The sequence below is a fragment of the Phacochoerus africanus genome, chromosome 2, assembly GCF_016906955.1.
Source record: "Phacochoerus africanus isolate WHEZ1 chromosome 2, ROS_Pafr_v1, whole genome shotgun sequence".
NCBI classification, from domain to species: Eukaryota; Metazoa; Chordata; class Mammalia; order Artiodactyla; family Suidae; genus Phacochoerus; species Phacochoerus africanus.
In genome coordinates, this window is record NC_062545.1 from 119,272,173 (window position 1) to 119,297,039 (window position 24,867).

Below are 24,867 nucleotides of genomic sequence, written 5' to 3' on the forward strand. Positions count from 1 at the left end.
CATTAGTAAGTCCACAAATAATAAATGCTGGAGGGGCTGTGGAGAAAAGGGAACCCTCCTGCACTGTTGGTGGGAATGTAAGCTGGTACAACCACTATGAGACCAGTGTGGAGGCACCTTAGAAACCTATACATAGAACTACCATATGACCCAGCAATCCCACTCTTGGGCATATATCTGGACAAAACTTCCCTTAGGCACATGCACCAGCATGTTCATTTTAGCTCTATTCACTATAGCCAAGACATGGAAACAACCCAAATGTCCATTGACAGATGATTGGATTAGGAAGATGTGGTATATATACACAATGGAATACTACTCAGCCATTAAAAAGAACAAAATAATGCCATTTGCAGCAACATGGATGGAACTAGAGACTCTCACACTGAGTGAAATAAGACAGAAAGAGAAAGACAAATTCCATAGGATATCAGTTATATCTGGAATCTAATATATGGCACAAATGAACCTTTCCACAGAAAAGAAAATCATGGACTTGGAGAATAGACTTGTGGTTGCCAAGGGGGAATGGGATGGATTGGGAGCTTGGGGTTAATAGATGCAAACTATTGCTTTTGGAATGGATTAGCAGTGAGATCCTGCTGTGTAGTATGGGAACTATGTCTAGTCACTTATGATGGAGCATGATAATGTGAGAAAAAAGAATGTATACATATATGTGCAACTAGGCCACCATGCTGTACAATAGAAAAAAAATTGTATTGGGGAAATAACAATAAAAAAGAAATTTAATCATGACCAAAAATAAAAAATAAAAATAAAATTTAAAAAAAACAGATGGATATATATTTGTGGCAAATCCTGACAAGATATGATACTGCATATTTGAGGCTCTATTAGATATTCTAAATATTCAGTCATTGTATAATAAGGAGGTAAGTTATGGAACCCCTATAAAGACAGAGGACAAGTACTGGCAAATTACTATGATTCAGACAAGTAAAATCAGTGATTATACAACATTCAAGGAGATATGAAATTTAAAAAATTTAGTTGTGCACTCTAGAAAATGTGCTCATGTTAATAAAGCTGAATGGAATCAGCTTTATATGTAACTTTTTTTGAATACACAATTTAACAAAACTACACATTTGCCAAAATAAATCCCCAAATATGGTACTCTCTTAGCAATAATTAGTCTGAATATTCCTCCCTCAACAGTGAATTACCAAATTACTTTGTTTGCAAGGGCAAAGGGAAGCAAAAAAAAAAAAAAGTTACTCTTACTGCTTTGGGTATTATCATCTTTTGTCCAGGTTTCCTGTAAAGAGAATTTGCAACATGCTTCGTGATACGTGAAATTCCCCATGGCAAGACCTGAATCACTAAGCAGGCAAAATCTGTCCAAACCCACGCACCAACTGTTCTCTCAGTTACACTAGCTATTGAATATAGTTGCCAAGTTCCAGAATTTCTCTGTGGAATAAGTGAATGAAAGACCTCCATTACCCAGCAGGCTCATTCTGATTCTTGAAATTCCTGAGACAGTATTTTGTGTGAGTTATCAATTCACAGGCTCCCTCTTCCATGGAGTGCAAAGGAAATGTGATTTCAGTTCGCATGAAAACAGTTGTATTCAGTTTGTGCAAATTTAAAAAGATATCTCTTTTGAAAACAATGGCATAGGAAAAATGACTCAACAAGTCATTTAGCTTCTGTGTGCCTCAGTTTCTAAAAATATTTAACACTGATATACCCAGTAGTTATGAAACTTAATAGGCTAATGAGTATAAGCAAGCAGCATATTTAAAAATATTTAAACTTAACAATGAAAGGTAGATTTAAATGAAAGGAGCATGCAAAGGATGAATAAACATAATTTTAGAATTTATATTTTATCCCAAGTGATCTAAAAGTTTAATAGCTAATTCAAATTGAGTTTGGCTACCAAGCCCTAACCAAAATATTTATCACAATTTGAAGAGTGTAAAACTAAATATAAGAATTATTTATTACCTTAGGTCATGTGGAATGAGAATTGATAAATCACAACTTAAAAGGGTAGAATAAACATAGCTTAGTTCATGGTTTAGTTTTCCTTATTCACCAAAAAAAAGTGAATTTGGAACCTGAGGCTTCCATTAATCAAATATTTCAACACACTATTAAGTACTGTTTTATGGTTAAATTAAAGATACACCTAAGGGGAGTTCCCTTTGTGGCTAAGTGGTTACTAACCTGACTAGTATCCATGAGGATGCATGTTCGATCCCTGGCCTCACTCAGTGGGTTAAGGATCCGGCATTGCTGTGGCTGTGGTGTAGGCTGGCAGCTGTAGCTCCGATTCAACTCCTAGCCTGGGAACCTCCATATGCCGCAAGTGAGGCCCTGAAAAGAAAAAGAAAAAAAAAGAAGAAGATATACCTGAGTACAAAGCATACTGAAAAATGAAGTAATAGTCAATTATACCTTTGTTCATAGGTTCATACTCTCAAACTCCTTTACCATTTTGGTAATAAAGCGTTTTAGTGACAAATGTACATTTCAGTATACCATATGACTTTCTTTACAAAAGAAAAATACAATTCAATTCAATATTTACTATCTAAATAAAATCTCTTACATTTTATCCACAGCTCTACTATTCTTCAGTTTCTAATACTTACTTTTACAGTGACATGACATATTTCTCCTTAAGCAAGTAGAAGTAGATTAAAGGAATGGCAAAATAGCAACATTATTATTACACTGACTTCAAAGTTTCAATATCAATTTCTCATAGAGACAAAGAATAAGAATTAGTAGATGATAAAATCTGAAATTAGTGAAACTTGGGTAGAATTCAACTAAAGGAAAAACTAATTAAAACTACAAGTAAATAAATATCCATAAATAATATTGGTGCCCATTTATTTATTCATTTTGCTTTTTAGGACTGTACCCACAGCATATAGAAGTTTCCAGGCTAGGGGCTGAATCAGAACTACAGATGCTGGTCCACCCAGAGCCACAGCAACACCAGATCTGAAATGCAGCTGTGACCTACACCACAGACCATAGCAATGGTGGATCTTTAACCCACTGCGCAAGACCAGGATTGAACCTGCATCCTCATGGATACTAGTCAGGGTTTGTTTCTGCTGCACCACAATGGGAATTCCTTGATGTCTAATTAGAATGGAAATTTTCTATCTGGCACATCTACATGAATGAAACTGACAAAGAGAAACAATGCAGGCATCAGTAGTTTTTGTTAATATGTTAAACCTACATGCAACTTCATGTTTCCATATTTACCTATATGGGACTTCTTTTATGGTTCATGAGAAATAACCATATAACTATTTTTCTTATGAGTTAAGAAAAATAGTGGAAATGTACTAAAGTTATAAAATCTGCAATTTTTAAAAGGTAAAATGATGGATCATATAGGAAATTCATAAAAGAATAGTCCTTTAACCTGTTAGCCTCAGAGGCATCTCTATTTTTCTTTTTATCCTAAAAGTTGAAAACATCTATAAAATCACTGCTTATTAATCCCTTTGCTTTTTCTTTTTAGGGCTACACCTGCAGCATATGGAAGCTCAGGCGAGGAGTTGAACTGGAGCTGCAGCTGCTGCCCCATCACAGCCACAGCAATGCGACATCCTCAAGCCACTCCCCAGTTTGCTTCAGCGGATCCTTAACCCACAGAGTGAGGCTAGGGATCTAATCCACATCCTTATGGATCCTAGTTGGGTTTTTAACCCGCTGACAGGAAGTCCTATAAATCACTTTTTAAAAGAGTATTACCAAGATATAATTTACATAGCACCAAGTTCATCTATTTTAACCTATACAATTCAAAGAGGTTGAGGGGACAGGGATTCTCCTGCTAAGGGATGCAAGCTTTCTTTTTGCAATGGTGAAAATGTTCTAAATTTAGATTAAGATGACAGTTGCACAGTTTTGTAAATTTATGAAATTACTTTGAGAGACTCCAGGGAAGGATGGCATTCTTATGTAAGAAAGTTTAAGAAATTATTCAAGGCTTGGGAAACATGGGACCCAACAAAAGGAAGGAGGCATATAAGGTAACAAATGTTACCAGTGAGGCAACACCTATTAGTGCTGGATTAACCACCTAACCTAGAAGAAGTGGGGCAGGTAGCAAAAACCCCACAGAGGAGGAGGAGCATATTTACAACCCATCAGCCTTCTGGGAAGCACACAAGAGGTCAAAGAGCACAGTGCCTGGGGATTCTGCAGCCTTGTTTGCCTATGCCCACTTTGGATTTGGCATAACGTGTATGCCAAGAAATAAACTGAGGAAGTCGCTCAAACAACATTTATTTGTTAAGTACATACCATCCGTGTGCAAGGTACTTTTGCAGTTGCTGTTGTCAAAATAGAAAGGGCCTGCTTTTATGGCACTTATATTCTATAGGAGAAATGGACCAAAAAACCCACAAACAAGCATGCCTGTGGATGACAGACTGGGGTTGGATCTATTTCCCTATTTTATAAAGTGGCAAGGGTTTCCTTTTCAGAGACCTGAGGTGGATATTTAGGATGAAAGCACTGCAAGCATAGGGGGTGGTACATGCAGAGAACCTGAGGGAGAGATGTGTTTGATATGATAGGGGAAGGGCAAGGAGGTCAGAGTCAAGGTGACAGACTGACAGTGCTAAGAGGTGAGTTCAGAGAAGGCTGCCAGCTACTATGTAGGGCCTTATAGTCCAGGACAGGAATCTGGATTTCATTCTGAGCATGATGAGGTTTCTGAGCAAAAGAGTGACATGATTAATTTTTGTTACTTGAAAACAGAGAAACAATAATGTCAAGATGTTTTCAGGACTGGGGAAATAACTGAGTGAAGCCTTTTTAAGGATCCATTGAGTACCAGGCAAAATTAACAATGGAAGAAACCCTTCAACATATTTTCAACATTTGAATTTAAAGTTAAAAATATCTAGTAAGCATCTAAGCTGAACCAAAACAGAACAGATTGTGTACAAGGGAAAAAAAAAATCATTCTGGTCTTATATCCCTTTGTTATAATCCTGAACACCACAAGCCAATAGAGATATGTTTTCAGAGGTTTGAGAGGAAACAAGTATGATCCAACAATGACACACCTGCAAAGATATCACAAAAGTGCAACAGAGGATTTTTCGGTCATGCAGGGGCTTAGAATATACAACTATGTACTTTTTCTAGTAATACTTGTAAATATATGCCGGAAAAATAAATCAGGATGACGCTGTTATTTTTAAAATCAACAATAAAGTTAAAGTAGATTACAATGCAATACCATATTTTCAAATATAAAGTATTTTGGAAAAAGGAACCCTCTAACACTGTTGGTGGAAATGTAAATTGGTACAACCACTATGGAAAACACTGTGGAGGTTCCTCAGAAAACTAAAAATAAAACTACCATGTAATCCAGCAATCCTGCTCCTGGGTATATATCTGGATGAAACAATAATTCAAAAAGATACATGTACCCCTCTAATCACAGCAGCACTATTTACAATATCCAATATATGGAAACAACCTAAATATCTATCAATATCTATCAACAGATAAATGGATTAAGAAGATGTGATGTACACATATATATATGAATACTACTCACCCATAAAAAAATGAAATGATGTCATTTACAGCAACATGGATGCAACTAGAGATTATCATAATAAGTCAGAAAGAGAAAGACAAATATCACATGACATCATTCATATGGGAATCTAAAATATGGCACAAATTAATCTACTTAAAAAAACAGACTCACACACATTGAGAATAGTCTCATGATTGCCAAGGAAGAAGAGGAAGGAGTGACATGGACTGGGAGTTTGGGGTTAGTAGATGCAAACTATTATATTTAGATTAGATAAACAATAAAGTCCTACTGTATAGCACTGGGAAAAGATATCCAATCTCCTGTGTCAGACTATGATTAAAAATAATATTAAGGAGTTCCCGTCGTGGCCCAATGGTTAACGAATCCGACTAGGAACCAAGAGGTTGCGGGTTTGGTCCCTGCCCTTCCTCAGTGGGTTAATGATCCAGCGTTGCCGTGAGCTGTGGTGTAGGTGCAGACGCAGCTTGGATCCCGCGTTGCTATGGCTCTGGTGTAGGCAGGCCGGTGGCTACAGCTCCGATTAGACCCCTAGCCTAGGAACCTCCATATGCCGTGGGAGCGGCCCAAATAAATAGCAAAAAGACAAAAATAAATAAATAAAAATAAAAATAATATTAAAAAAGAATATATATGTAAAAAAATTTCGATATAAAATTTGAGATGATCTAATTGAAAATTCATACACTGTATGACCCAACAATACTGATATTAGGCATATACTTTCTGTATGTACACCTGAGAGAAATTCTCACAGATAAACACAAGGAAACATATATAAGAATGTTCATTGTAGCATTAAAAAGATCAATAGAAAAAAATAAACAAACCAACAAAAAATGGAGTTCCTGTCGTAGCACAGTGGAAACGAATCCAACTAGGAACCATGAGGTTGCAGGTTCAATCCCTGGCCTCACTCAGTGGGTTAAGGATTTGGCATGGCCGTGAGCTATGGTGTAGGTCATAGACATGGCTCGGATCTAGCGTTGCTGTGGCTGTGGTGTAGGCTGGCAGCAACAGCTCTGATTAGACCCCTAGCCTGGGAACCTCCATATGCCTCAGGTGCGGTGGCCCTAAAAAGCCAAAAGACAGACAAAAAAAAAAAGATCAATAGCAACAAAAAAATAGAAATAAATTATAAAAATAGGATAGGGAGTTCCCATTGTGGCCCAGAAGAAATGAACCCAACTAGGAACCATGAGGTTGCGGGATCAATCCCTGGCCTTGCTTAGTGGGTTAAGGATCCAGCGTTGTTGTGAGCTATGGTGTAGGTCGCAGAACGGCTTGGGTCTGATGGTGCAGTGGCTGTGGCATAAGTCACCAGTGGTAACTACGGTTTGACCCCCAGCCTGGGAACCTCCATATACCATGGGTGTGGCCCTAAAAAGCCAAAAAAAAAAGATAAATAAAATGTGTTAATATTCATATACTTGAATAGTATACAAAAACTGCATGAACTAGATATATGTATTATCATGGACAGATCTCAAAAATGAGTGGAATTAAAAATATTTTGGTTAGTAATGATGTAAAAATTAAAGGTAAAAAGTATTTGTAGGTCAAATGTGGGAAAAAACATTAATTTGTTTACTCTTTTTTTTTGTGCTTCCGTGTATTTGTCAAATTTCCCATAATTTCCTCTTTTCAATCTGAAAAAAACATACGATTTAATAAAGAAGAAATCATTCTGTCATATTTTCTAGTGTTTAACAAAAGGTTATGCTCCACATTTTCCATATATTCCAAGAAAAATAGAGTTTTCAGATCATTAATGAAACAGATTCTTAATTTATATGGGGTTTTAGAATATACCTAGTTCAATAGTTTTCATCTCACAATGTTTTAGCATTGAACTCTCCATTCAAGGAAAGACTTAAATCATCACCATCACCAAAGCTAATATCCTTCAGGTACCTATTCATAGGTGCTAGGCAACATTTTAACCACCTTGCTTGTAGTATCTCATTTAATCCTCACAAAAATATAACTTATCAGACAAAGAAACTGAGGCATATAGTTGATATGGCAATTGCTGGACTCACATGATGTCAATGATAACACATGAATGGTAAGTAGTGGAGATGGATTTTGTACTCATCCTGTCTGATTAAAGCCAGTGTTCTTTGTTACTTAGCACTCTATGGAAGACATCCTAGAAAATAAACCCAAATCATTCCTGCCTTCGTACTCACACTTTTGGGTAATTCCCTCCTCTTGAGGGTATAATGGACCTAATGAATTATTTTTAATGAATAGAATAAAACACAAATTAAGAGATACCACTTTTGTGACTGGTTTATAAGGACTATGAAATCCACTTGTTTGTTGACTCACTCACTATTGCTTTCTTGGCTTGAACACTTGAATACAGTAACATGTCATGTGGAGAGGTCCCCCTGGCAAGCAACCACCAGGGAAGAAGTAAGGCCATCAGTCCAACAGCTTTTGAGAAACTGAATTATGCCAACTACCACATGAGAGAGCGTGGGAGAAGATACTTCACCAGTTGAGCCTTCAGATGAAATCACACTTTTGCGTGACACCTTGGTTTCAGCCTTGCTAAAGACCTTAAGACAGAGGACCTAGCTGAACCATGCCCAGCCTACCAAATGTGGTAGGCAAAATAATGTGCCCCTCAAAATGTTCACATCCTAATTTGCAGAGCTCTGAGTATGTTCTGTTACATGGCTAAGATAAATTAACGTTGCAGTTGCAGTTAAGTTTGCTAATAAGATGACCTTAAGATAGAAAAATGATCTTGGATTTCTAGATAGGCCTAAGATAATAACCAGGGTACTTAAATGTAAAAAAAGGAGGCAAAGAGTCAGTATCAGAGTGATGCAGCATAACACAGAGATGAATAAACATTGCTGCCTTTGAAGATGGAAGGTCATCACAGTCAAGAAATGCAGGGAGTTCCTGTCGTGGCTCAGTGGTTAATGAATCCAACTAGGAACCATGAGGTTGTGGGTTCGATTCCTCGCCTTGCTCAGTGGTTTAGGATCCAGCATTGCTGGTGAGCTGTGGTGTAGGTCACACACACAGCTAAGATCCCGTGTTGCTGTGGGGAAGGCTGGTGGCTACAGCTCCGATTGGACTCCTAGCCTGGGAACCTCCATATGCTGTGGGTGTGGCCCTAGAAAAGACAAAAAAAAATGCAGGAAGCCTCTAGAAACTATAAAAAGCAAAGAAATAGATTCTCCCCTGGAGCCTCCAGAAAGAAAGGTGGCCCAGCTAACACTGTGGTTGAACTCAGAGACACCTACAACAGTCTTCTGAGCTACAGAATTGCCTGAAATAATACATTTTTTTATTGTTTAAAACACGAACTCTGGGGCAATTTGTACAGCAACAGATATCTAATAAGCATACTATGTCACACAGAAGAAAATTTAGCTACTTTGGGATCTTTCTCTCATAACACCCTACCAACAAAGTATCAGTGAAGTTTTGACCAAGTGTTCCATAGAGCCCAATATGAAGTCAACTGAGCTAGACAAACCTCTCAGGAGATGGAGAAATTCCTCTAAATGGTATCACTAAGAGGGACTATGAACATTGAGACCTTGTTTGACTTTGGGTCTATTAATATGATCTCCCATGTCTGGTAATGCCTGTAAGATTTTTTGCATTAACTATAACATTTTTTTTTTTTTAGAAATTCTACTTTCATAATAAATGAAGTATAGTTGATTTATATTATATTAGTTTCAGGTGGACAACATAGTAATTCAGTATTTTTATACATTCTAACATTATACTCTATTTAAAGTTACTATGAAAACTGGCCATATTCCCTATGCTGCACAATCTATCCTTTGTTTGTTTGTTTATTTACCTTTTGTGTTTCTAGGGACACACACAGCACACCAGTAGCAGATGGATGTTCCCAGGTTAGGTGTCAAATCGGAATTGTAGCCGGTTAGTCAGGTAGTCTTAGGGGGTTCTTAGGTAACTCTGTTTTTCTCTTTCTCTTACTGACTTTAGAAATTTTTAACTTTTCTACTTTAATTATATGTATTTGGATTCATGTTCTTTGGGATTCTCTGTACATCCTATACCTAGATATTTGTTTCTTTCTTCAAGTTTGTGAAGTTTTCTCTCATAATTTCATCAAACTTATTTTGACCCTTTTCTCTCTTCTTTTGTGATCCCTTTAATGTGATAATTATTACACTCGATTTTGTCTCAGAGGTCTCATAAACTGGTTTTTCTTTTTCTTTTAAATATGTTTTCCTTTTGCTGCTATGACTGGGTAATTTCTATTTCCTGTCTTCTATATCACTTATGTGTTTTTTTGTGTGTGTGTCACCCAGTCTGCAGTTAATTCCTTCTAGCATATTTTTCATTTAAGTTATTGTATTCTTCAGCTCTGAATGGTTCTTTTTTATATTTTCTAATTCTTTTTTCAAAAAACATTTTTTATGGACACACCCATGGCATATGGAAGTTCCCAGGCCAGGGATTGAATCTGAGCCAGCTCTGACCTATGCCACAACTATCACAATGCTGAATCTTTTAACCCACTGGGCCAAGGATTGAACCCATACTTCCTCAATGACCCAAGCTGCTGAAGGTAGGTTCTCCACAGTATTTTCCAATTCTTTGTTAAAATTATCACTGTGCTCATTTTTCTTTCCCCTCTTTAAGTTAGTATTTTCCAATTCTTTGTTAAAATTATCACTGTGCTCATCTATTCTTTCCCCTCTTTAAGTTAGTATTAACATCACTATTGCCTTGAAGCCCTTTATCTGGTGAATTATTTATCTGCTTCATTAGGTTTTTTCAGAATTTTTGTAATTGCTGTTCTTTCATGTAAAACATATTCCTTGGTCCTCCCATTTTTCCTTAACTTTCTCTGTCTCTATAAAATTAGGTTAAATGATTAACTATCTCAGTCTTAAAGAAGTGTCCTTGTGTAGAAGCATTCCTATGCACTCTGCATGTATCCAGTAGCTTTGGTGGGAGAGGTGGATCTGAAGTAAGCATGAGTCACATCTTCTCCAAGATCTGCTGACAGTCATCACCTTGGTTGTGGGTGGGGCTGGAGATGGAGCAGTTAGAACCAATGCCAAATGTGAGTAAGGGCTTCTCCTATGTTCAGTGGCCAACACTGCCCTCTCAGGGGCATGAGTAATGACCTGGAGCAAGGGAGGCTGGAGCAGAAACTCAGTGCGGTCCCAAGTGCACACCAGTGCAGTCGTGTGAAACTGGCCAGAATCCTAGGCAGTCTCAATCTACTTCCTCTGGCTTGTTTCAGGAGCAAGCATGTGTGTGCATGTTTTGTGCAAGTGGAGTTCAAGTTTCTCGCAGCCCCTCTCGAAATCTCACTGGTCTTCAAACCAACCAAGAGAACTTGTCTTCTCAGTGTTGGATGGACCACAGGGCTAGTACACTCAATATGTGTTTTGAACTGCTCACTCCCCAGGATCTCCAAGCCTGTGCAATCCTTTCCCTTTTGTGTCTCCTAGTAATATAGGTCCTGACCTGATTGCTTCTTTCCCTTCCTACCTGACTTCATCTGGATGTTTCTTTATAGCCTTCATCATAGAAGCATATTTCTGCCAGTATCTAGATTGTCTTTAGTGAGAATTACTCCACATGTGGACATATTTTGGAGGTATTCAAGGGCAGAGGTGAGATCAGTGTCCTCCCACTGCTCCACCTTGCTTCCCTGGATGGCATTCCTTCTACTTCATACTTGAGTGGTGATTTTCCTATGCTTGGAGTTTTCCTGCTTGCAAATGGTTTACTACTGGTTGCCTCTTTTTTTCTTCTGCAGAGTCTTCACGCATACCTCAATGCCTTCACCTTATACCAGCTTTCAATCATTTTGCATTTTGCCTTTGTGTTTTTTAAGCCAGAGAAGTGGTTCGTGGCCATGATGTTGTGGCACCCTTCCACCTACAGTGATTTGTGAATAACCATCATATTAACGGTATTAAAGTTTATAGACAAGTTATCTTACTCTTTTAAAAGAATAAAAAAAAGTTTTTTGGTCTTTTTGTCTTTTTAGGCCTGCACCCACGGCATATGGAGGTTTCCAGGCTAGGGGTCCAATCAGAGCCAGCCTACGCCAGAGCCACAGCAACACAGGATCTGACCTACACCACAGCTCACAGCAATGCCAGATCCTTAACCCACTGAGTAAGGCCAGGGATGGAACCTGTGTCCTTGTCAGGTTTGCTAACCATTGAGCCACGACAGGAACTCCAATTAATTTAAATCTTGTATTAATATTATAATACTATATAAATAGTATTTTATTGTAAAATATATTAAAGCAGTTCTGTTCATATTCTCTTACATGCTAAAGTTGTTCCTACTGGGAGAGAAAAGATTGGGGTTTTCTGCAGCATATGGTATTTGCATAGCTTGACAGCCTCAGCTGTCATTGGACCTATTCTGAAGTCAGGATTAGCATTTTGAAGCACACCAATGACAAGTAGTGTGCAGTGCACTGAAGTCTCTTAGGGAGATGGAGGAGAGGGCTACCCACACAGAGCACAGCATGGTGGACTCAGCTTCTCCATCAGACATTTCTGTTCTCTCTCCAAAGTGCCCCCCCGCCATGCTCCAACCTGTTCTGTTCTCTCTAGCATAAGATGGTCACCAGGTATAAACTGTCTTCCTTTCCCACTAAGCCTCCAAAAATGCCATCTTCTTGCCCCTTATTTCAGCTCTTTTTGCTTTTGAATATTTCACTGTTATGAGAATGCTATGTCTGAGGTTATACACAAGCTGCTCACAGGTAGTTTCTTAACAGGGTAAAAAATATGTGTATCTTGACTGTTAATGCTTGCAAAGCTCTGATCTAAAGCTCAAAGGAACTTTCAACAGGGCTTTTCCCCTTCTCCTTGAGTTATAAACAGGTCACATTTATACACATTATTTATACTCTATACAATTGGCAATCATCCTAAGAGAATCAACAGGAGATCATTCATTCAGAGCTTTCCCTGGAATGTTTCCAAATAAAAAACACGGTAAAAATACAGTTTCCTGGACTCCTTATTAGAAGAAAGTTTCTAGAAAGTTGGTTTTATACCAGTGGCCATCTCCTCCCCAGGTTTTCTTTGTTGCCAGAATATTTTCACTGGCTGCGTATTAGGCATATCTAGACAAAAGCAAAGGTTCTTGACCAAAATACCACCCCCAAAGTTACAGATAATTTGTATGCTTTGGTTCCATCTGTCTATCTGCATGCACTGCTGCACTTGTGATTGATGTGATTTGATTTAATGAGGAGAACAAATTTACAAGTTCCACAAGTCAAGTAACTTAGATGATGTTCATGTATTCATCTTATCTTCTTTCTAACAGGGGCAGCAAGGCAGCAATCAGCATCTAAGGCCATGATATTTAAATATTTATATTTCCCATTTAAACTGAGTTTTTTCTAAGCTAATTTTAACAATTACTTCCAATTTGTTATTTCTCTAATATTTTTAAATAAAAGATGCTAATAGGCAGGAAAAAAATGTAAGGTTTTGTCACTTCTCTTTTTTTCTTTTCTTTTTGTCCTGTCTTTCCCCAGGTAAGATGTGATTGAAAGACTAACAGAAGGAAAACAACAGAGGGGAAAATGAAGAGCTAAATATATAATGTTCACCTAAATGATAATTTAGTACATTAGATATTGACATGTGCAAACCAATTTCTTTGTTTTCAGCAAATGCCAACCTTATTTTCTTGATTGCACTCTTACTACATTTCCCTTCCAAGAAATTATGCTCTACTACAGGTTCCACATTCAAATACCTTGCCCAAGGGATATGATAATTGACCAGAAATATCTTAATTAGCTTTAAAAGAAAAAATTATTAGGCTTAAATATAGCATTCTCATTACAGATATTTAAAAATAAAGAGCCTAGTACACAAAAACAGTACCAAAACTGTGTCAAATTCCCAATACTCTATTGGTATTTGAAAATTCATGAATATGGAAATATACCTGGATATTCTTTTGTGGGATTTAAATATTATTGCAGTGTATTTTTAAATGATTCAAAGATTTTTATTTCACTATCTACCATGTTCTAGAAGTGACAATTCAACTACAAATGGGATTATAATATTTCTGACTCCATGAAGCTTGTTTTTAGGTATAAGAGGAGTGATTTTTTTTGCGGGGTGGGAGGGGGTTGGCCATGCCCATACATGTAGAAGTCACTGAGCTAGGGGTCAAACCTGCACCACACACACAGTAGGAACTGGAGCCGCAGCATTGACAAAGCCTGATCTTTAACTCACTGCACCACAAGACAACTTCAAAGAGCAGTGTTTTTAAACTGCTGGCCCAACTCAACAAGATGTCATGAAATCAATTTAGAGGATTATAACTAAAATTCAAAACCACATATACAGACATATGAAATTGAAAAAAATATAAAAAGAAATTTGAGAGTGTTCCCATTGTGATTCAGTGGTATCCATGAGAACATGGGTCCGATCCCTGGCCCTGCTCAGTGGGTTAAAGAATTTGGCATTGCCATGAGCTGCGGTATAGATCACAGATGCAGCTCGGATCCTGCATTGCTGGGGCTGTAGCATAGGCCAGCAGTTACAGCTCTGATCCTAACCTGGGAACTTGCACATGCAGTGGGTGCAGCCCTAAAAAAAAGACAACAACAACAACAACAAAAAATAGAAATTTGAGGGTTTATCATCTCCTTTGTCATGAAGTCAAATGTCATGAAACTTTTGTTTTGGTTTTGTGTGTGTGTGTGAGTACTGTGTTACTGTAAAAATGTAATTTTGACTTTGGATTGTGACCAAACACAAATAGTTCTTTGAAAGAAAGAGAAAAAACTGGCAAACAAGTAAACAAAGAACTAGTCTAAATAAATTGATTCAGATCCAGTATTTGAAGGATAAAAGGTAAGTGGGTTTTGTGGGAGTGTAGTGACGAGTGGGATGGTCAAGGCAGGTTATAAAAAGAGGTGAAATGGGAACTGAGACTTGCAGGATGAGAAAGAACCCACCACACAGAGATCAGGGAAGAGCTATATAGTGGAGGGAAAAGCCACTGTGAATGCCCTGGTGAGGAAGCAAATCTGGCCCAGAAGTGGGGAGGAGGCATGAGGGTGGTGCAGCTAGAGGTGAGGGAGAGGGAATGAGATGAAATTGAAGGGTGATTAGAGTCACATTACACATTGTGTCAGAAGCCACGGTTGAAAAAAAATGGATTTTGGTCAATTGAATGAGGAAGATATGGGAAGCTTTTACATGCCAGAGAATATCTGGATCCAACTTAACTGTGTATAGGTCAGTCTGGATTCTTTGAGTACAGTGGATTACAGAAAAACAAGAGTGGAAATGTACAAAGTATTTAAGGGCTCTTACAGCTGTTAAAGCAAAGGGGAACTGTGGCTAAAACCAGCTGGAGGTAATGGAGATGGAGAGAAGACTACAGAGCTGAATATGGTTTAGAAGTAGAGTATCATTTATTTACAGATTTCTGTGTGTTGTGTATCTGCAGATGGTGGCAGAATTAGAGAAATAAAGGGAACAAAGGTAATGTCTCAACACTATACAAATGGTGGCATATTTTGCTGAAATAGCAAAGGTCAGGAAAGGAATAGAATTTGGGTAGGCAAGGACCTAATGCATAGCACAAGGTAATCTATTCAACACTGTGTAATAACCTATATGGGAAAAGAATATGAAAAGGAATGGATATATATACATGTGTATGTCTGTATGTTTATATATATATATAAAGATACATTTATATATATATAAAACACTGATTTATTTTGCTGCACACCTGAAACCAACACAACTTTGTAAGTCAACAATACTTCAATAAAATTTAATAAATAAAAAAAATTTAAAAAGAATTTCGGTAGAGAGGTTTTAATTCTAGAGATTTTTAAGATGTAAGTTTCAGATGCCTAATAGACACACTTTTCATCCATGGCACTGATTCAATTTTATAATTATATATTTATTTATTTGCTCATTATAAAGTTCCTTGAGGCAGTGGTCATGGCTGTTTTGTTTATTTTATGTATTGTGTTGATCCTTGCATGCCTGGCACAGAGCAATCTTGCAGGGAATATCTATTGAATGAATGATATATAGGTGTAGGTGCTAATGAACACATGGATGCATATCAGTGATGGTCTTTCCCTTAGTAATTATTTTTGAAAATAAATCTAGTTTTAATACAAGAATGTCATGACACATGTTTCTACAATATTTTCTTAGCCTCTTTGCTGAAAACTCCATCTTGTCCTGCTTTACTTTATCCCCTCTTCCTGTTCGAAAAACAGTCACAGTGTTGGTGAATGACTTAAGCTTAAGCACAAAGACCTAAAGGCATAGGTTATTCATAGGGTCAGCTGAATGAGGACATAATGCATTGGTTTAGGCAAGCCCAGACCTGTGCAGATGGGCACACACGTTTGCACAGCATGATACATCCTCTTAGAATAAAAGAAAGAGGAGCCTCATGGCCCCAAGGGGTTTATGAAGAGTCATTAGCAGGATATGCATTAGCAAGTAGAACCTAGGTGCAAACCTAGGCCCCCCAGTTGCTGCAGATAGGCATGAGGTCTGCAGAAGCACAATGGTGATTCTCTAGATGTTGCGCATAGATAGCTGACGCCAAGCTTCCTCAAATGCTAATGATTGTTAAATGCCTAAAGGTCAGAATAAAGCTTAATCAGCAACTAGCTATTTAACTTCTAAAATAACTTAAAAAAACCTATATCCTGCACCTACAACCCCTTCCTCACTTGACGTAATCCGAAAGAGCACAATAAAAGCAATGTGGTTTCTTGAGGCAGCGCTCTTGGTCCTTGAGACTTTGAGTCCCCAGGTTCCCACCTTTACTTAAGATAAATGTCTCTGTGTTTTGTTTTATGTTAACTTTTTTTTCCTTAAGTTTCCTAGCACCCATTCTTCAGCCCCATCCTGCTGAGCTGGTCTTAGCACAAGAAAAGAACTTCTATACACCTAATGGTAAGACAAGAACAATGAGATTTTTCAGAACCTTGAAGCTAAGATCACTGACTGGTAAATCACATGCCTTCTAGAACAGTGGTGCTCACACTTTAGCTACATGAGATTCATTTGAGGTCTTATTAAAATAGGGACCGGAGTTCCGGTCGTGGCGCAGTGGTTAACGAATCCGACTAGGAACCATGAGGTTGCGGGTTCGGTCCCTGCCCTTGCTCAGTGGGTTAACGATCCTGCGTTGCCGTGAGCTGTGGTGTAGGTTGCAGATGCGGCTCGGATCCCGCGTTGCTGTGGCTCTGGCGTAGGCTGGCGGCTACAGCCTGGCGGCTACAGCTCCGATTCAACCCCTGGCCTGGGAACCTCCGTATGCCGCCGGAGCGGCACAAGAAATAGCAACAACAACAACAAAAAAGACAAAAGACAAAATAATAATAATAATAAAATAAAAATAAAATAGGGACCACTGAACCTCACACTCAGAGTTTCTGATTCTGTAGGTCTCAAGTGAGGTGTGGGGATCTGCATAGCTAACTACTTCCCAGTTGATGCCAATGATGCTGGTCCAGGGGAAACCAGTGCTCTGGCGAGCAAAAGTTCTTGAGTTTCAAAGATCCCTGGAAGAAGTCTGCAAAAGGGCTATGGGTGATCTACTTAAACATCCATGAAATGATTTATACACATATTTCATGTCTATGCTATGTGAATCTTTCTGGTAATAGAGCCTGCATATTTCATCAGATTCTCAAAGGCCTTAAAAACTTAATTGAAAGTAGTGATATTCAATCTTGGATATACTTTAGAACTTCCTGAAGTCTAGGCTCTTCTGATCAATTGCTGTGTGACTTTGGGCAAAATAATCAACGTCTCTGTGTCTAAATTTCTTAATGTACAAAACAGAGATAATAATAATAGCACCTACCTTAACGGCTTGTTAGAAAGTTCAAATAAGTTAATATTTGCAACTCATTTAGAGAAGTGCCTAATAAGTGCTAAATGGGTAGCTGCCAAATAAGATTATAAACCATTAAACACTTTTTAAACGTCGAGTTTCTATGCCTGGTGATTCTAAAGCACAGCTAGGGTTGCAAACCACTGCTTTGCAATGAAAAGACACAAGAGATACAGTGTGGATTTAATTTCCTCTCCGTGAACCAGACTTCCCTTCCCAGAGGAGCTTAGGAAACTAGAGAGGGCTAACAAGAGCCCTAGCATTTTGGAAATCAATTTATCTACATAAACTCTCAAAGGCTGGTTCATATTGACCTTCTTTCTTGTGGTCAAGGGAGAGGGCCTGAGGGGAAAGCAGGAAGAAAATTGGTTTTACCCAGGTTGATTGCTACTTTTGTTTCAAATCAACACAAACAATAAAAGCCTATCCTAATATAAGAAGATGCTCGTATTATAAAGAAATGATCGGAGAGGTGAGTAGTAACTGCGCAAGCTAGTCTTCAAACTGACACCAGAGATCCTGGCCCCCTGGACTTTGTGTCCCTGTGTGCTCTCTCCTGCACTGAATGTCGCTCAGCTGTGTGATCAATAAGATATCATGGAAGGGACAAAGGGTAACTTCCCAGGCTAGGCTGGAAAAGACATTGCAGTTTTTCAACCCTTTGTTTTGCCTTGTTCACTCTGGGAAAGGCTAGCTGTCACACTGAGAGGACAATCAAGAAGTCTGTAGGGAGGACCAAAAAGAACTGAGGCCTCCTGCCAACAGCCCACAATGGCTTGACAGGCACATGAATGGGTCACGTGGGAAGTGGCTCCTTCAGCCCATCAAGCCTTCAGCAACTGCAGTTCTTGGTCAACCTCAGAAACCAAACATCCTATCCCACAGAAACCATGGGAGAGCTTACATACTTATTCATGTTTTAATTCACAAAGTTTTGGATAATTTGTTAACACAATGATAGATAACTGATGCACTATTTTTTTTTTTTTTTTTTTGCTTTTTAGGACTGCTTCTGCAGCATGTGGAAGTTCCTAGGCTGGGGTTGAATTGGAGCTACAGCAGCCAGCCTATGTCACAGCCATAGCAACCCCAGATTTGAGCCACATCTGTAACCTACACCACAGCTCACAGCAACCCAGGATCCTTTAACCCACTGAGCAAGGCTGGGGATTGAACCCGTGTCCTCATGGATACTAGTCAAACTCATTTCTGCTGTGCCACAGCAGGAACTCCCTGAGACACTAATCTTAAACTAGATGTCTGAGCTGAGAGTTTCCCTTTGGCTATTTGGTGCCACTGCAGGTGATTTGCTTGTTTTATTCTTTCCTAATCTTTAAGCCCCCCTAAGGTAGCAGGAAGTGATTAGCTAGAAAACAGGCATGCTCTATGATGGACAGAAGGACAGCCCAGACTGCTGCCTTGTATTTTTCAGAGGCTTCACATCCAGAGAAGAAAAAAAAAAGTGACAAGAATTCTGAGCTGTAACAAGCTCAACAGTTAGGGGGCAACTCTGCAGGACCTTGAATAGAGTCAACAAAGACTTAAATTCTAATATCATCAAAGAAAAATGTGAGAAAGCTGAATGTTTCTTAGGAGTACAGATGGCTAGGTTGCTATCAATCCCTTGGATTGCTGGTGTCTATTATTGTTCTTTATATCCAAACCAAATAAACAGCAGAATAATGTGAGATACAAGTAGAATATTTCTGTTAGAGACTAAGTTTGGACAAAGAGAAAATGACCAGGAGGACCTTGAGGTGCTATTTATACACTGGCCATGCAATGATTCGAAATACCTGAATAGGTAATGCTCCATTTCTTAGTTCTAATAAACCAGGTTACCAGGCTTTTAGAAAACAATTTCCATTTACCTGAGACTTGGCTAAAGTTCACTACTGTGGGAACAGACTTAAAAACTGTTACCTGGAACTTCAGAACACACATGGGATGCATTTGACAAATAGCTTTGTTTACGTGGCCAGTGAGACCACATGCATAGTCTAACTTAGCTTAGACCTGTTTTTGCTCTGTAGTTATTTTTGGGGATACAGAGAAAGTGGCTAACCAGTTAATTAAACTCTACACTGATATACCTATTTCTACCAAAGGAACACAATAGTGTACTCATGTCAACAAATTTTAATTAATTTTTACTGAAATCGATTATAAGACAAGTTAGAAGATGATTGCAGGGTAAGGTTAATAATAGCATTACAAACACTCCTGAACACCATTTTTTTTTCTTTTCTGTTATTTAGAAGCCAAACATTTTAGCATGTTCTAATTAGCTCACCCTCTGTGTCTATTCAGAAATAAAAAAAAGTAGTTTCAATCTAATCATAGGGAGTGGGGAGGGAAACTGCCAGAGAGGAAGAAATCGCTCAATGCAGTTAGTCTATGTGTGAACAGGGCTCTGTGCTTGCCAGTTTAGGTCATCTGAATTAGCATTGACGCTTTCCTTCAGAGTAAAGATGAAAGGAGGCACGAAACCCTAAGTGTCTGAGAAATAACATGTTTAGAAGGTGAAAAGCACAGTCAAATAAGCTTCATTTCTAGTTTCCATTTTATTTCCTTTCATGTTGTTGCTCACTTCCAGCTCACCAGAATAAGCAGGATTTATTTGCTATTGCCACTCCTCCTGATTTTTAACTTGAGTACTTTTCCTTCCTTATTCTGATTTCAGGTCTTTTGGAAGGGATAAGCAAGAGGTCCCAAACATCATAGTGTGTTCAATCTCCTGGAAAGCCCTGAGCTTACCAGGTGTTGGAGAGGATAATAACAAAGGGGAGAGGGGTAGACAGGCAGTAGGAGGAGAAAATAAGACAAGCGCAGGGAGGTGGGGAGGCAACACATCCATCTACCTTGATCTTGCCCTGTTTTTTTGTTTGTTTTATTGTTGTTTTGTTTTGTTTGCTATTTTAACATTTATGTGAATTTCTCTTTCCTCATTAAATGCCATGAGAGATGGCATTTAAAAGCTTTAGAATTTAAAGTCTATAGCTCGACAGCTGATTTTTATCAACCAGCCTGTGAAATCTTTTTGATGGCTGAAATTTGGCACTATTTCATAGAAGTTGAATTTCACCACATATTTTGTATGCTGTGCTTGCTAATGTGAAATAGACTATCATATACTGGAAAGCCTTTGGCTAAGGATTAAATCTCAAAGGCGTATATGAAGAAAAATATCTTGATGAACTGAAGCTTCACTATGCTGCCATCGAAATGCCAGTTTGGACAATTTAAGTGAAGAATAATGTACTTTAATACAGAATGTACCAACAGGGTGCATTCCCTGGCTTTAATCTAGAAGAAATCACTCTAATTTATCCAGTTAACCCACACACATGCCTATTTATACACACTATATTAGTGGAACTTGGATTGTCATTCAATTGTTATTTATTGAGCACTGACATGTGCCAAGTTTGTGTTAAGGACCAAACATGCTGAACATGGTCCTTTCCCCCAATAAGCTCACAATGTCATAACATTGAGACTATCACTAGTAAAACCACCCGTTCTACTTAAAAATGATTTCAAAAATTCTGTAAAATATGTATGAAGCATGCTGAACACTTAAACGTGGAGAGTATTGTCATGCAAAACTTGACCAAAATCCCCATTTAAAGTCACACTGATAAGAACAATAAAACAAATAAATAGTAATGTTAATCATCACCTTTAGCTTTTGCAGCACTATGGTACAAAAGAAGCATTACCTGTTGTGAAATGCATTTGGGGTTTTGTTCTATTAAAAATGATAAATACAGATTTAAAGACAGATGTAAACATTAGTGGTAATTCATTTGCTGTTGTTGGAAATTGACTCCAAGGCAAAAAAAAAAAGAAAAAGAAAAATGACTTGACATGAACGAAGTACATGTTTCTATTTTTCTTTTGAGTAGAGGAGTAAATAAAATAAAAAGCTTTTTCATCCTTTTATAATGGAGGCTCACTTTCCTCTATGTTAATGAGCCCTTCATGGATTTTTCTTAATTTAAGAACTGTGTATCTCTGTGGCTGACTCATTAGCATCTTGCCATTTTTTTCCCATCAAGCGTCATGCTACTGGACTTGACCCAGCCCATTTGCTCCCTCTCTTCATTCTCTTGAGGATTACTTTTCAATTCTCCCTTAAAAAATTTATTTTAATTCTTCTTTTCTTTCCTTTACTTATAAACTTAAAAACTGATACTCACAAATCAATTTACTCCTTTAACTTTTTTTCTTTCCTGATTTGTTTTTACATAGCTGATGCATCCAAACCATTCCTCCATCTTAACCATCATTATAAGGGACATTTTTCTGACTTACTTAAACACCTTCAAAAATCATTGTATGATCACTGGCCAGAATGGCCTCATGAAAAAGTCTATAAATAGTAAATATTGGAGAAGGTATAGAGAAAAGGGAACCCTCCTGCACTGTTGATGGGAGTATAAATTGGTACAAACACTATGGAGAACAGTGAGGAGGTTACTTAAAAAACTAAATATAGAACTACTATATATGATCCAGCAATCCCACTTCTGGGCATACATCCAGAGAAATCCATAATTCAAAAACATACATGAGCTCATATATTCACTGCAGCACTATTTACAACAGCCAACACATGGAAGCAACCTATATGTCCATCCTCAGAGAAATGGATAGAGGAGATGTATACAATTGAATATTACTCAGCCATAAAAAGAATGAAATAATGCCATTCATAGCAACATAGATGGACCTAGAGATCATCATACTAAATGAAGTAAATCAGAAAGAGAAAGAAAAATATCATACGAAATCACTTATATGTGGAATCTAAAACATTGACACAAATCAACTTATTTACAAAACAGAAATAGACTCATAGACATAGAAAACAAACTTATGGTTACCCAAGAGGAAAGAGAGGAGGAAGGTGATAAATTAGGAGTTTGGGATTAACACATACACACTACTATATATAAAATAGACAAACAAGGACTTACTGTATAGAACAGGGGATTATATTCAATATCTTGTACTAACAATAACCTACAATAGAAAATAATCTGAACATTATATAAATATATATGTATTTAAATATTATAATTGAATAACTTTGTTGCACATGTGAAACAAACATGGCATTGTAAATCAACTATAATAAAAAAAAATCATGTGTTCAGATCAAAGTGGGAGAAGGCACTATGTTGATTATACATTCCTTAGATTAGTAGTTCTAACATTAGCATGCATCAAAATCACTGGGATATCTTGTTTAAAAAAAAAAAGATTGCTAGGCCCCAACCTGAATCAGTAGGTGTAAGGCGGTCCCAAAAATTTGCATTTCTAACCTCTTCCCAAGTGATGCTACTGCTTGCTGGTCTGGGAACCATACTTTGAGAACCACTGGCCTAGTCAATTAAGAAAAATTAATTACCAATACATACATACTTTTTTTGCCTTTATTTTAGGGGGGTGGGGGCAAATACAATGCATGATATCTCAAATAAACATAATTGATACATTAATCTGGAAATCACATTTCATTTCAAAGTATGAAGCATGTGACCTGCCCCTAACAATTTAAATGAAGAGATCTGGTCTTTCTGCAATAATGAGCATTCAAAACTAGTAGCCATGTGCTTTTGTTTTCATTTGTTGTCCATTAATCTAGACTTATAATTCTGGGCAAGGACATATTAAAACAAATTAGATGTTGCAGAAAAGCAGGTAGGGACTGATAAGCTGAGCGTGACTGGAAGAGGTATTTCGCAGTTTGTGAAGAAGCATAGCTTGTACTTCAATGCAATCATCTGATTTTATAACACACAAACACATGACCTGCAAACACACACACACACTCAATTTCTATGGCTAATGAAAGGTATTTAGTTTTTTTCAGATCTCTGATTATTAAACATTTCCTAGAACTGCTACAACCATAACATACAGTGAGAATAATTATGGGACTACATACTTAGAAAAAACTTCTCCTTTATATGAGTGACTGTATCAGGTTTGTGTGATTGTGCTGAATTGTGACTGGAAATTAGAGTTTTGGATGGACCCTACATCTATGCTTTTGTCTGTCTATAGACACAGGCTTATATTCATGCATGCATCCATTGATTTATTGTATTTTTATAGTGTCAGAGAAAGGGAGAGGAGGGAGATTCATACAAAGATGAATAAGAACTCAGGTAGGCAATGTGTGTGTGAAGTATGCCTCAAGGATAAATGGTATTATCAGAAATATTGTGGGAGAATACTTATTTCTGAGAATCTAAGGGAAAACTTGATAGAAAAAAAAAAAAAACTTTTGAATTGGATTTTGAAGAATGCATGAGTCTTTGCTGGGAGTGGCAAGTAGGAAAAAGCCTGGGAGGGAGATCAGGGGCATTGTGCACGTGTCCTGGGGCATATGCTTATAAAAGAATGGCAGGGGAATTTTAAACAGTTGGATGTAGCAAGAGAATATAGTATGTGTATGGGGGAAAGTGCTAAGCACTACGGCTGAAATCAGGTACAGAAAGGAGAGGAGGGTACTGGGTACTATGCTAAGGAAGTTGGACCTTATCCAGTGGTCCAGAAGGCATCTACAAAGGAAAAGCCATATCAGTGAAGGTGGAAGCAGGAAAGATAATGTGTCTGATCAAGGGAGTTCCTGTCGTGGAGCAGCAGAAACAGTGGAAACGAATCAGACTAAGAACCATGAGGTTTTGGGTTCAATCCCTGGCCTCGCTCAGCAGGTTAAGAACATGGTGTGGCCATGAGCTGTGGTGCAGGTTGCAGATGTGGCTCGTATCCTGCGTTGCTGTGGCTGTGGTGTAGGCCCTAACCTGGGAACCTCCATATGTCATGGGTACAGCCCTAAAAAGTGGAAAAAAAAAAAGAATCAGAGAAAAAAATTATTAAGGAGAATTTCATACATAGAGCTTAGAGTATAGATATGCTAACAACAGGCAAAAATGAGAAAAAGTCAACCATGACTATCCGATTTTTAGCCAAGACAGTTGTGTTGTTATAATGCTATTTTATAATATCAAGAATGTAGAAAGGACCTAAAGTAGTGTTTGTCTCTTTGGCCTTCTGATAGCCACTGCCAAGGTATCTAAATTTTATCAAAAGCTTTCAGAACAGGAAAATGATTTTTTAGTCATATAAAATATAGGAAAGAATTTGTTCAGGTATAAGACATTACACATTAGAAAGACAAATATATGATATCACTTATATGTGGAATCTAAAAAAAACATGACACAAATGAACAGAAACAGACAGGACTCTGAAAATGAACTTATAGTTACCAAAGGGTAAGCACTGGGAGGAAAGATAAATTGGAAGTTTGGGATTAACATATACATACTACTTTATATAAATTA

The 24,867-nt window shown here is 37.8% G+C and overlaps 1 protein-coding gene across 1 annotated transcript in view; it reads right to left on the minus strand.

Annotated features, from left to right (window-relative positions):
• Positions 1-24,867, minus strand: part of LOC125120750 (protein unc-13 homolog C-like) — a 137,962-nt gene that overhangs the window by 106,435 nt on the left and 6,660 nt on the right. Inside the window, exon 2 of the mRNA XM_047769188.1 lies at positions 4,312-4,384. Coding sequence (XP_047625144.1) covers positions 4,312-4,384 — 73 coding nt within the window. The remainder of the gene's footprint in view (positions 1-4,311; positions 4,385-24,867) is intronic.